Source organism: Balaenoptera borealis (assembly GCF_965194805.1).
Source record: "Balaenoptera borealis genome assembly, chromosome: 9".
In the NCBI taxonomy this organism is placed as follows: Eukaryota; Metazoa; Chordata; class Mammalia; order Artiodactyla; family Balaenopteridae; genus Balaenoptera; species Balaenoptera borealis.
The window spans coordinates 20,776,148-20,791,000 of NC_138873.1; the positions used below are offsets into that span (position 1 = coordinate 20,776,148).

The 14,853-nt window shown below is 40.0% G+C and overlaps 1 protein-coding gene across 10 annotated transcripts in view; it reads right to left on the minus strand.

The window, feature by feature from the left end:
* UTRN (utrophin) overlaps positions 1–14,853 on the minus strand; it is a 499,657-nt gene that overhangs the window by 448,631 nt on the left and 36,173 nt on the right. The window contains exon 1 of one of the 10 annotated variants that reach the window (XM_082405401.1): positions 5,704–5,945. The exons of the other annotated variants lie outside the window; for them this stretch is intronic. Within the exon in view, the coding sequence (XP_082261527.1) occupies positions 5,704–5,755 (52 nt within the window). The 5' untranslated portion in view covers positions 5,756–5,945. Of the gene's footprint in view, positions 1–5,703; positions 5,946–14,853 lie in introns of those variants that run through there. 10 annotated transcript variants of the gene reach the window in all.

Sequence of the window (14,853 nt, forward strand, 5' to 3'; positions counted from 1 at the left end):
AGCCCCTGAGATAGGCCGGGGCCTGCAAAAGGGGGAAGGAGAGGGCAGCGGCTACCAAACAAGGGGGGACTGAACACGACAAAGGCAAGAAATGCACAAACAGCCTGTTATTAACATATTCTAAGAAATGACAGAGAACAGGGAGGAAGATGGGAGGGTGGAACTTGGAAACAATACCAGAAGGTACAAAAGTGAAAACGACGGTGATCCAGAAAGAAGAGGAGAAGAAAGCCAGGCCCTTATTCCAGGGCCTTCCCTGATGGTAAGCAAGCTATTCCACAGTTTGCAGGTTGGGACCATTTATGTACCATTTCACACAAAGCTCCACTTTCCATAAAATCTTTCTCCTCCAGAGAACATCCATGAGTAAATCTCTCTATCTATAAAAGACTTATAAACAGAGCCAATAGAACAAACTTGGTTTTAAATTAGGAATACTGCACTAAAAATGACTTCCCAGAGGTTGCCAAGTTCCAGTAGAGGGCTGGAACTACCAGTGTTTCTACTGGAACAACAGTATGTAATTTGGTCAGTAAAAACTGACCAATTTTAGGGACCTCTGAACTTTAAAGTTCTTTCACATTTATTTTCAAAAGTCTTACAAGTTAAGCTGTGTTGATACCTCAAGTCCTGTTTGAAAAATGAGGTAACTAAGGTTTCATGACACCAAGTAAAACACCATATTCATGCCGTGGGTGTTCTGAACCTCTGAACCAACTCCCTGCCCCAAAGTCTTTCCTCCCATCCCATTGTGGGCCTTCTAGAAGCAGCTTGCTGTCTGTCAACACCACTGCCTGAACCAACGTGAAGCCCAGAGGTTTCAAAGTTATTTTTCTGAGAGTAAGCAATACTATATAATACTTCCTCTCTTCCTCAAAGTCATAGCCAAAAACCATATGAAAGCAAGAGGAAGTACATGTTCCTCAACAGCAATCAGCTTCCAGGTATCAAGTAGCCATAGCAGCTGCACCCCACCCCAGTCCCAACCTCTGGCACAAACACAAGCGGCAGGATCTTGAGGCCTGATATGTCTTTCCACAACAGAATGACAAAAGGCCCTGACACTTCCACTCCCAAGGGCATTAAAACCATAGCCCCGAAGGAACAAGGTGGTTACTTTTCATATGAGTTACTAAACTGAGCCCCTCCACGCCGGAAAGAGGGGGCAGGAAAGGGAAATGAAAGCAAATGACTCTAGGTTCTGGATTTCACATGCAAGACTAGCCAGCAACAGGTGCAGCGTTCCGGTGAAATTAAGACTCTCCAAACGCCTCCCGCCTCCGCAGCACAAAGGGCGCAAGCACAGAAAGCCAACATTAGCAGTGCTGTCAGAAGTGGAAGCCATCATCATCTCCTAGCCAGCAGCAATTCTGAAAAAACAAAAAATTTACCAGACAGTACACAAAATATTTCTCTGCTGACATGAGACTTCTTTCACACTGTCCTCTCCTTAAAACACTTTACTCGAAAATAATTTAAATGTTGGTCATAATAAAATATTTTTTAGTGCTAGTGACTAGCATAGGGCCTGGTATGGAGTAGGTGGGCAATAAACATTTATTGGATGAATGAATGAAACAAGCAGGTAAATTAAAAGTTGCCTTCACAAATAAAGATAACCAAAATCTTACCCTCAAAAGAGTAGGTACGTGTATTTTTCCCCGTTTCTCCAAGAAGGGAACAAAAGGCTGGAATCAGAAGCCAAGAGCAAGAGATATCACAAATAGAAACATATCAGGATTGTGAAAATGACTATACTACCCAAAGCAATCTACAGTTTCAATGCAATCCCTAGCAAATTACCAGTGGCATTTTTTACAGAACTAGAACAAAAAATCTTAAAATTTGTATGGAGACACAAAAGACCCCGAATAGCCAAAGCAGTCTTGAGGGAAAAAAACGGAGCTGGAGGAATCAGACTCCCTGACTTCAGATTATACTACAAAGCTACAGTAATCAAGACAATATGGTACTGGCACAAAAACAGAAATATAGATCAATGGAACAGGATAGAAAGCCCAGAGATAAACTCACGCACCTATGGTCAACTAATCTATGACAAAGGAGGCAAGGATATACAATGGAGAAAAGACAGTCTCTTCAGTAAGTGGTGCTGGGAAAACTGGACAGCTACATGTAAAAGAATGAAATTAGAACACTCCCTAACACCATACACAAAAATAAACTCAAAATGGATTAAACACCTAAATGTAAGGCCAGACACTACAAAACTCTTAGAGGAAAACATAGGTAGAACTCTGTATGACATAAATCACAGCAAGATTCTTTTTGACCCACCTCCTAGAGAAATGGAAATAAAAACAAAAATAAGCAAATGGGACCTAATGAAACTTAGAAGCTTTTGCAGAGCAAAGGAAACTATAAACAAAACAAAAAGACAACCCTCAGAATGGGAGAAAATATTTGCAAACAAATCAACGGACAAAGGATTAATCTCCAAAATATATAAACAGCTCATGCAGCTCAATATTAAAAAAACAAGCAACCCAATCCAAAAATGGGCAGAAGACCTAGATAGACATTTCTCCAAAGAAGACATACAGATGGCCAAGAGGTACATGAAAAGCTGATCAACATCACTAATTATTAGAGAAATGCAAATCAAAACTACAATGAGGTGTCACCTCACACCTGTCAGAACGGGCACCATCAGAAAATCTACAAACAACAAATGCTGGAGAGGGTGTGGAGAAAAGGGAACCCTCTTTCCCTGTTGGTGGGAATGTAAATTGATACAGCCACTATGGAGAACAGTATGGAGGTTCCTTAAAAAACTAAAAATAGAACTACCATATGACCCAGCAATCCCACTATTGGGCATATACCCAGAGAAAACCATAATTCAAAAAGACACATGCACCCCAATGTTCACTGCAGCACTATTTACAATAGCCAGGTCATGGAAGCAACCTAAATGCCCATTGACAGACGAATGGATAAAGAAGATGTGGTACATGTATAAAAAAAGGAACGAAATTGGGTCATTTGTAGAGACGTGGATGGACCGAGAGACTGTCATACAGAGTGAAGTAAGTCAGAAAGAGAAAAACAAATATCGTATATTAACGCATATATGTGGAATCTAGAAAAATGGTAAGATGAACCAGTTTGCAGGGCAGAAATAGAGACACAGATGTAGAGAACAAACATATGGACACCAAGGGGGGAAAGCGGGGGCGGGGGGGGGGGTAGTGGGATGAACTGGGAGATTGGGATTGACATGTATGCACTAATATGTATAAAATAGATAACTAATAAGAACCTGCTGTATAAAAAATAAATTAAAAAAAAAAAAGAAAGAAACATATCAGGAAGTGCCAACCACCCCATCCCCTGGCTAAAGCTGAGAAGCCCTGTCTGCCATCCCTTGGGATTAACAGATCTACACAGGGAATTCTCATTTGGAGAAGACCAAATGGGAAAAACAATCATAATCATTTGAGCAATCAGCTTTTGGATTTTCCTTTCATTCAACATGCCATTTCACCTAACAGTTTCCACCTGCCATCACTATAGAATTTACAAAATAAATTTTATTGTATAATCTTTCAACACGATGAAAATAATCTGCTGACAATATGTTATGGAAAATATCTTGTGCTATATGTGACATGTATAAGAAAAATACGAATGTGGGTAAGATGAACCAGAAATGAAGCCATTTTATGAGCAATAAAAACTGACAGAAAAAGTGGAGGAAAATGGCAATTAAATTGAGTCCACAGATGGAGAACGTTATATGAATACTGTATTAAATAAAAAGAATAATTATCAGTATGAGAACATCACTGATTTATATAAGGGGCTTAAAAAATGATAATGATATTAATTATAAAAATAGGGTTTCAGAGCACAGATAAGAATAAATCATCAAAATTATCAGGACATATCAGAGAACAAAGCAGTACAAATAAAAATGTAGTGTACTAAATAATTTTATAAAATGACTATAAAGTATGACTTGATTTAATGACACATTTGATTCAATTTTCTTTAAATTCATGAATTTCTCTTTTGTTTACAGCTTAAGTATTCTGAGTAGAATGTCTCTCATCCCTGTATATTCAATTTAAAGAATCCTTAGATTTTTCAAGTCACTCCAAGATCCAGAGTAAACTCCCGCTTTCTTTTACCTCAAGGTAACAAACACCCAAAGGTCTTGAATGAAATTCTTCGCTGAGATCCTAAGTGCCTAGTTAAGAATTACCTCCAACTTCAAGGAATAAACTGGAATAGGAAGTCCATTACAAATATCATTGGTTTTCAAGTGAGGCCTTTTCATTCATTCATTCATCCATTCATTCATCTGCAAGGATCTATCATCCCTACAGGTCAGGCGTTGTGCAAAGCACTATGGGCACACAGGTGAAAATCCTGGTCCCTGCCCTGACGGAGATCACAGTCTGGCGACCTCTTAGCAACAAATTAAACAAAGCAATTAGCATGGTAACAAGTGTGCTGAAGCAAGCAACAGGACGGATGGTAGGAATAACAGGACGAATCTACTTCACATTGGTAGTCAGGGCAGACAACTCAGAAGAGGTGCAATTTAATCCGATGCCCAATTATAGTAGACGGGGCTAGCCAAGAGCTAGGGGAGGTATTCCAGGCAGAGGAAAGAGTCTGTAAAGAGGTGGGTTGCGGAGCTGCACGCTGGCCACTGCTGAGGCGATGGGCAGCGATAGAGGAGGCTAATTTATAAATACGGAAGCGGAAGCGGCATCTCACCAAGCAATTCGCCCAGCATGACTTTTCCCTGACACACACTTTCCCCTCGGCCTGGAATCCCTCCCTTCCACACTCTCCTCTGCCATCTCGCAGGTTCCTCCTCTGGGAAACATCCCTTGACTCTCCAGGGAAGAATAAAACTCCAGAAATGAATCCCTCCTAATCCGTGATCCCACGGCACCTAGTACTTGCCACTATTACACCCCCTAACACCCGGCACTGAATCGCTTGTTCAAAAGCTGCTAAGCAGAGGTCTTGCTTTATTTGTCTCTGTTTCCCAATAGTCTATCCCGGAATTCGACACCAGCAGACATGCAATAAATAACAAGTGAGTGAGGGAACAAACCGAGACAGAAATGGACAAATGAACGCAGAAGGGCCACCAATGCCAACTCATTACTCTGCCTAGGAGGTTTGGAACAGCACCACCGTTACAACTGATTAACCCATTTATAGTCTGGGGGGGGAGGGCAAGATGATTTCTATCCCCATATGATTTCCATACAACAAACACTTTGGGACAAATCTTCTGGCATCACAGAGCAGTGATGGAATAATGTTCAGAGTGTCATTAGATATGGGCTCCAATCCATTCACAATCCACAAGCATGCATGAAGTGCCAGGCCAGGTATTAGGCTCGAAAGCTGACAGTGGCTCTGTCCTGTTCCGGAAGATCTACAACTAGCAAGCAGAGCAAATCCTATTTCCAAAATATCGCTAATGACTCACATTGTAAGATTCTTTATACGGAACTAACCTCTTTCATAATATTTTTACAAGAAAATGTTTTTTAAAAAATTCCAAGGTCACCCATAGGACAAAATTATTTAGAATCTGTTGCTCAGTAATTTTCACACTAATTCTTGGCTCACTGAGTCATTCCGAGGTTTCCTTTCTACGACCAATGCACAAAAGTTTAAGGAACCATAACATTCTAAGTGAGTCTTCTTTACCTGCCTGTGACCCTTTGCCGTCCCCATGTGTAGACATGGTTGTCACTTCCATTTCTTGCTGGCTCAGCACGTCCTCCAAAGGTAGTTCAGGTTCACAAACCAACCGTGCATGCTTTCTGAAGTCACAAAGATATGTGGCTGGAGAGTGTGCTTTGCTGGAGTCAAATTTTAAAACCGGGCCAAACAGTGTGGGAATCGTGGGGATAGGAGTCCCTCCCCAACTGGCCTGACCAGAATGGTTGCATTCCTGCCCCGTGACACAGCCCAATCCCCTTCTACTCCATCTGAGCCTCTGCCAGGCTGTGGAGCCTGTCGCCTTAAAATCCAGACGTGCGACAACACTTACCTACTTAGGAATAGCCAGGTAAGGAAGGCATATGCATTTCTACAAACACAGAGGAGCCTAGCGCTTCCTCAGTTCTCCTGAGTTTGTTCTTACATTTGTGCCAAATGAAAACGTGGGTGAGGAATAATGTTTAGGAATTAAACGATAAAAAATGTTCTTAAGTGTCCAGCTCTTGCAAGAGAGCTTGTTCTCATAAATTTTACAATTTTTCAACCTATATACTCTAAACTAATCTCTAAGGCTTTTAGAGATCTAGCCATTAATACACTAAATAATACATGCTGTCAAGCTAAAAGGTAAACTCTGCCTCTTCAATCAGGAGTAAAAACACTACCGAGTGAAATACAAACTGCATCTTTTTGCCAACCTCAACGCACAGCCCTCTTCTCACTTCATTCCCAATCACTGCCCTCATCCAGGTTTTCCGTGGGCCAAGCTCCACCCTCAGCCAACACCCGAGTGTCGACTTAAATCTGGCTTCCTTAAGGAGGCCTTCCCTCACCACTAGAGCCCAGTCCAGGCCCCGTGAAGCCCCCTCATGATGCACTATCACAGCACTGCAGGACATTTATCCCCTAAGCTATGAAACAACTCTTTGTATATTCTGCAGTTTGGTGTCTGTTTCTTCTACTAGTCTACACACTGCAGAGGCCGGCCACCAACACTGAGTGTTCAGCAGTTTTGTTGACCATGCCCAGTACAGTGCCTGGCCTGGGGAGGGGCCACGCAACAAAGAGTTATTTCCACTTCAAGTTGTCGTCTCTGTAAAATTACTCTTAACACAAGTATCATATCATATCGCTTATATGTGGAATCTAAAAAAATTGTACAAATGAACTTATTTACAAAACAGAAACAGAGTCACAGATGTAGAAAACAAACTTATGGTTACCAGGGGGTAAATAAGGGAGGGAATAAACTGGGAGATTGGGATTGATATATACACACTATTATATATAAAATAGATAACTAATAAGGACCTACTGTATAGCACAGGGAACTCCTCTGAAGACTCTGTAACGGCCTATATGGGAAAAGAATCTAAAAAAGAGTGGATATATGTATATGTATAACTGATTTACTTTGCTGTACACCTGAAACTAACACAACATTGTAAAGCAACTATATTCCAATAGGGACTTCCCTGGTGGTGCAGTGGTTAAGAATCCACCTGCCAACGCAGGGGACACGGGTTCGAGCCCTGGTCCGGAAAGATCCCACATGCCGGGGAGCAACAAGCCCAGTGCACCACAACTACTGAGCCTGCACTCTAGAGCCCGCGAGCCACAACTACTGAGCCCACGTGCGGCAACTACTGAAGCCCACGGGCCTAGAGCCCGTGCTCCCCAACAAGAGAAGCCACCGCAGTGAGAAGCCCGCGCACCACAAAGAGTAGCCCCCGCTCGCGGCAATCCTAGAAAAAGCCCGCGCACAGCAATGAAGACCCAACGCAGCCAATAATTAATTAATTAATTTTTTAAAAAAAGAAATATAACGTGAAGCCCATATGTGCTTTAAAAAGAAAAAAAACTATACTTCAATAAAAAAAAATTCCCAAAATTAAAAAAAATTTAAAACTTAAAAAAAAAAATTTGTCTAGATTCACCAAACTACCAAAGGGTGTCCATGGGCAAAAAAGGAAGGGATGTGATGATAAAGAATAAAAACCCTAATCTATACCCTCATCATAAGATATAAACATTTGATGAATCGAGGAACACTTATATTCTGTTTTTAATGCATTGAACTTATTTTTACTCACTGGGAAAATGAATAAAACGCTTCTAAAGGAAAGATGATTTAAAATAAACAGAATTATTAAATTAAGAAGTTATTTTTTATAATAAATAAAAATATGTATTTCAGTAGTTTTAGTATAAAACAACTTTTAAAGAAGAAATTCTCAAGGGACGTTCACAAGTTTAATAGTTACTGTACGGTTCAGCTAACAGATATCCTTGACATATTCTTTCTTTTGAGATATAATCGACATATAACATTACATTAGTTTTAAGTGTACAGCACAAATAATTGATATATGTATGTACTACAAAATGATTACCACAATAAAAAGTTTAGTTACCATCCATCACCACACACACCTTACAATTTTTTTCTTGTGATAAGAATTTCAAGATCTACTCTCTTATCAACTTTCAAATACACAATACAGTATTTTTAACTAGAGTCACCATACTGTGCGTTAAATCTCCAGAATTTATTTTTGTAGCTTTTGACCACCTTCATCCATCTACCCCACCCCCAACACCCTGCCCCTGTAATCACCAATCTGTTCTCTGTATCTTTGAGTTCAGATGGGGGTTTTTTTCTTTCTTTTTTTTTTAGATTCCACATATAAGTGAGATCACACAGTATTTGTCCCCCTCTGTCTGACTTATTTCACTTCACATAATGCCCTCAAGGTTTACCCATGTTGTCACAAATGACAGGATTTCCTTCGTTTTTATGGCTGAATAATATTCATATATATATATATATATCCCATCTTCTTTATTTATGTGTCAGTAGACATTTAGGTTGTTTCTGTGTCTTGGCTATTGTCAAAAATGCTACAAAGAACATGGGGGTGCAGATATCTCTTGGAGATACTGATTTCATTTCCTTTGGATATATTCCCAGTGGAATTGCTAGATCATATGGCAGTTCTGTTTTTAATTTTGGGGGGAACCTCCATACTGTTTTCCATAGTGGCTGCATCAATTTACATTCCCACCAACAGTGCACAAGGGTTCTCTTTTCTCCACCTCATCACCAACAGTTATTATTTCTTGTCTTTATGATAACAGCCATTCTAACAGGTTTGAGATATCTTACTGTGGTTTTGATCTGCATTTCCCTGATAATTAGTGATGTTGAGCACCATTTCAATGTACTCTTGATAATGATGAAACTTCTCCAACTTTCTTCCAGAAAGACTCATCTTTGAGCCACTAAGCCCCTGGGGTTTGCAAAGTAAGGACACTAGGCAGGTAGGATTACAAAACATATCACACTCCAACTTCTACCAGGTGTTTCCATAGTTACAACCTACCAATTGAAGGTTCACCTCATCTTATTTCTATAACAGCTCTGTGAGAATATGCACATACCCTCCAGAAGAAGTAACAGAGTAATCATTAACACACTTACCATGAGTTGCTTTAATCAGCCAACCATTAATACCCACAGCACTCCAATAAAAAAAGGGAGCTCTGGAAGAGGGCAGGCCTGGATGGAGTCAGAAGGCCCGTGAACAACATCTAAGGGCTGGGTCAGTGGAAAAAGGTTCAGAGAAGGTGCAAAAGTCCAATTTTGCATGAACCTTGATGGCAGCCAGAAGGTCCCAGCTGCACTGTAAAGATTGCTCTGGAAGACTAAACACCACAGCTTTTCTTTCACACAAATTACTTCTCAGTCTCCCCCACCAAAAGGAAAATAATGGGAAAGAACGGTCCTTGCGCCCCTGCTCTGTTGTTCCTTCTCCTGTTTCCCCTCTCTCTCACCCTCTCCCTGTTTATGCTAAAACTGAAGACTTCAAGCCCAAGATCTGCCTGCTTTAATCCACAAGCACATGTCACATCTCTTTCAGGAAATTAACAAAACCCCCTAACACAGTAAATATAAACCTAAAATCCTTCAAGAAGTCCACACACCCCACCCGCCCACCAGAATATTTCCTGGAAATCTGTCTCTTTTCAGACACAAATCCATCAGACAACCAACAACAACGAAATGAGATTTGAAGGAAAGTGAGTAAAACATTTCCCTGAAGTCCAGGTAGCCCAGAGAAGCAGAAAGAACACTGAGTCTGGGGCCGTGGTGTAATCCTGGGAAAGTCATCTCCCCCGCCATCCTTGAATGAATTTTGTCAATTATCAGGCAACAGAAGTGGACTAGATGGTCCCATAAGGCATCTTCCAGCTCTAAAATTCTGTAAATGTCCATGTTACCACAACAGCCATCCATGGTTACAAGGGAGAGGGAAGAGCCGAAGGAAGCCACTTACCTCTAAAAATGATTTCTAAGTCAGAAAATGCTGCAAAGAGACCATTTCAGCTTGAAGGTCTGCATGCTCTTAGTGTTTATTTAAAAAGTTCGGGGGCTTCCCTGGTGGCGCAGTGGTTGAGAGTCTGCCTGCCAGTGCGGGGGACACGGGTTCGAGCCCTGGTCTGGGAAGATCCCACGTGCCGCGGAGCAACTGGGCCCGTGAGCCACAACTACTGAGCCTGCGCGTCTGGAGCCTGTGCTCCGCAACAAGAGAGGCCGCGATAGTGAGAGGCCCGCGCACCACGATGAGGAGTGGCCCCTGCTTGCCGCAACTAGAGAAAGCCCTCGCACAGAAACGAGGACCCAACACAGCCAAAAATGAATAAATAAATAAATTAAAAATAAAGGAATTACTTTAAAAAAAAAAGTCCCATTCCTTACATTTGTGTTCCATTACAACCACAACCTGTGCAATGTCTAACAGAAAATCTTCCCATAAACACTAGCAACATGGGAAGTATGTGGTTGCAATGTGAGAAGCTTGTCTCAAAATAATCTGGATATTTGCAATTCACATGCACGATAAATGATTTCGAAAGCCACGAAGCTTGTCAGGCCTGGCAGAAGCTATAGAAAATGTTAGGATAACCATACCTAACGGCAGCAAGAAATCAGGTGCTGAGAAAAGACAGTGACTAAAAAAATTTAGGGGACCATACTACTTCCGGGATTGCCAAAGAGTAATATTGTGTCGCATCTTCTATCTTGTCAATAAATTTTTTCAACAAAATGATTTCCAAAGTAAATCTCTCATTACGTATTTATCAATTTTTACCAAAGTAATAAAAGCACATCGTTTTTTAAATCAGATAGGACTACAACAAAATGCAGTAGTCCTGCTTCAGTCTTGCTTTCAAGAGGCTGCCCCCTTTCATCTATCTGTTATCTATTCTGACATTCATTTATACATTTCTAAATACTAAGTTTACACTGCTCTTTTCTGATTGTCAGACATTATTTACAGAATGTTTATTATAGTGAATAAGAACTTAACTCTCTTATATTCAATCTCTCAGTTTCTGATATCATACTTTTCATTTCCAAGATGATCTCTTATTCTCTGAATCTGATTTTTTATAGCATTTTCTTGTTTCAAAGATGCAATTATTTTCCCACATCTCTGATAGATATAATATTATGTACCGTTTTTCTCTGTTTCCCCTAAGTTCCTTTTTCCTGTTGTTTGGGTGTGGCCTTAATGACAGAGGCTTTCCCCCAACATCTGACTCCTGGCTGCCCCTCACATTTCAAAATGAGGCAGTCAAATACTCAAGTTCTATGAGCTTGGGTGTCACCTGCCAACTGCTGAGCTCAAAGTAGGTCATCAAATTCCATGCTGTGACTATACTATACTCCCAAGAAAAGCATCCTCTGATTGGGGCTGGGGTGAGCTTCAGGAATTCTGATGTCCCTTCATTTTCCTGCTGTCAGACCAGACCCTCACCATCCCCCCTGGGACAGGGATCCCAAGGCAGAGTTCAATTTGTCCAGAGAATGTATAAATCTCTGTTCTCCTGTGCAGGAGGGGATGAAGGGGAAAGATCTGGGAGTCAAAGTACACAGTTTACAGTTTTTAGCTCCAAACTTGTTCCACTTGCCCTGACCCAACCTCAGACTGTGCTGGTGACTCTTAAGTCAGGGTGCTTTCCAAGTCTGGGAGGTGCTTCAGGAGGCCTCTGGCTGCCACCCCCTGCTCTGGTCCCCTCAGCAGTCACCACTCTACCATCATCCTCCAACACGTGATGCCTCAGCCACACACAGCGACCTTGTCTCCACTTTCCCTTGGCCACGTAAGTTTATTCATTTTTTGCCTTTCGTGGCAACTCTAGTGCTATGACTGCAGTAGCAATGATAAATACATATGTACTCTTTCACTTCTAACTACAAGTTCTGCTCTCTTCAATTTATCCTTAGGAAGACTCCTAAAATGGTCTTATTACCATGAGCTGGGCACTGGTTGCACATGGCAGTAGGGTGCAGGAAAGACCTGTCTCTTGCAATCTCTAATTCCAAAATACAATCTTGCGGAATATGTTAAAGTCAAACCACACTTTGTACAGTAGTATCTGTAACATCAGATGTAACTGTCAGTTAATTATTCTCTTCATGATTGGGCCCAATTTGGAATTGGAATTCAATATTTACAATACAATACAGTAACTTCATATGTAATGAAATTTTATAGTTATAGTATAAAATTACTTTTTACTTAATCTTCAAATGTGAAATTTTACTTTACACTTAGTAATTCAATCCAGCCAAATTACAGCTGCTATTTGGGGACCTCAGTGCCGACTGACTGTGTGTATTGAAAATACTAAACTGCCTTAAAACTTCTTTTAAAATTCAAATGAATTTTATCTCTGAAAATGTATGCTAAAATAAACACAGAAACTCAGTTCATATTTATTAAAGAAAAAAATCTATAACTGTATTAAGTATATCATTAATAATGAAAGAAAAAACACCCGATGTAGATGTTCCTATAACCCAAATGCTCAGGGCCTCACAGAACTGCAAATATGCTTTAAAACACAGAAGGCAATTCCCATAATAGTAACATGCTGAAATACAGAAATAATTACTCAGTACTTTCCTTTGGACTAGAAAGAACTTCTCAGCCGGATGTCGATATTTCCCTACAAAACCCAGTGAAACTGACTGTGGCTACCTAAGGAGGATAGAAACTTCTCAAGCTAAGAAAGGTAAGGTTTTCCAGCATATTCATAAAATTGCAAACTTCTGCCTAAAACACTTGGTTTAGAAGCTCACGTACAGCCAGTCTGATTAAGCCACTGGAAGTCATGGAAGCTCGTACAAAATATTTTACCAACGTTGTGAAATATCTCTAATGTATCACAAAAAGATACTAAGTGATGAAAGAAAGCAAGAAATGTAATAACATGTTCTTTCCTTTATTTCCTTTAAACCTTTATGTTTCTGAGATAGCAGAAGTTAAAAATTAACGTAACTGTTACTGACTTCAAACTTTAAAGCAAAGTAAGTATTAATGTTGTGCTCCGTGGATTCTGATCCAGGAATATTTAATATCCCCTAACATTCAAAACAGTGTATCTCAAAAATGTATTTCCTTGCTCTTTTCTATCACATCATTAGAGTGGGAGGATCTTTCTGCTCTCATTCAAACGATAATAATTGTGTCAATTATAATAATCAATTATTCTTGATAAGAGGAATGGAGATGAATGATACTAAAATATTTACAAATAATATTTACAGTATTTAATCCACAATTTACCTGGTGGTTATGACAATTTAATGGCCTACTGAAGTAAGTATAATCAATCCAATCACCAAATTTAAAAATTACTAAGGTTCCTTCTTTCCATCTTTGTTCCGTAAATGTGGGAATTAGTCCTCGAGTTCCTAGGCAAGCCCAAATAGTGCCACTCTCTACATCTTAGCAGAATTTACCTTCTAAAAAAGTCAAAATCAAATACTCCCTACACATCTTCCTACATCCTAAACCTAAGGTATTCTACTTGTTAATCCTTTATACAGGTATTCAGTCCCTATGTGTCAAGCATCCTTCAAGGCAGTGACGTAAAATGGTCCATGAAATCCTGTTTCTTTTTCTCCAGCACCAAGATATCAGTCTCATTTAATGAGTTCTTGTGTGGAAAACATTTCCAAGTTAGTTTCTTTAATTTCCAATACCTAATAAGGAAAGATAAAAGCCTTACATGATGAGTCACAACAGTGAGTTTGGTGGTTGAAATAAATTCCTGGACCACAAAGTTACCTGCAGGGCCACTGTGAAAGGCCACTCACAGACTTTTGGGGATTAGCTGATACAGGTTCCCAGGTGAGGAACAGTAAATCTAGTGGACACACTTGCTGCATGCTCACTAATGCAGGACGAAATGCAGGGAGTCACAAAGATGTTTGTCACATAAACATCCAGACAACTAAACTCTCTACTTAACAAACAGAAACAGCCAAATCCCAAACAAAGGCCCATATATGCTATGAAACACAAACAAGGTTCCATTTTTTAAATTACAGTTGACCCCTGAAAAAGGTAGGGGTTAATCCAAGTATAATTTACAGCTGCCCTGCCATGTCCATGGTTCCTCTGCATCTGGGGATTCAACCAACCATCCAGTCGTGTAGCACTGCAGTATTTTCTATTAGAAATATCCATGTATAACTAGCCCCACACAGTTCAAACCAGCACTGTCCAAAGGTCAACTGTATATTGTTCTTAGATTTTCTTGTAGTAAGATAATTTTGGACTTCTTTACTATGATTATCATTTGTTTGGTGTTAAGGACTAAGCACTGAGAAGTACTACAGAGTAGTGATTTAGACTGTGGCACAGCTACTTGGGTTTAGATTCTAGCTCTGCCACTCACTACCTGTGCTATGTTGGGTAAATTACTTATCCTCTCTGTGCCTTGGTTTCCTCACTGTAAAATGCGAATAATAACAGAAGTGCCACTTTCATAATGCTGTTTTGAGAATTAAATAAATTCATGTGTGTGTGTCCATATGTATATACACATATATGTGTGTACAAACACATATACACACATATGGGTGTTTGCGTAAATAAATAATATTAAAACAGTTAAACAGCAGCTGGCATAGGAAGCAGGCAAAAACCATTAAGCTACTCTCCTTGTTACTGCAATGCTTCTTATACACCAAACTTTTCACATGGTATTTCAGATTAAAGTTAGGCAAACACTAAACATGGGCAAATGTATTTAATACAATGAGACAGAGATTATTTA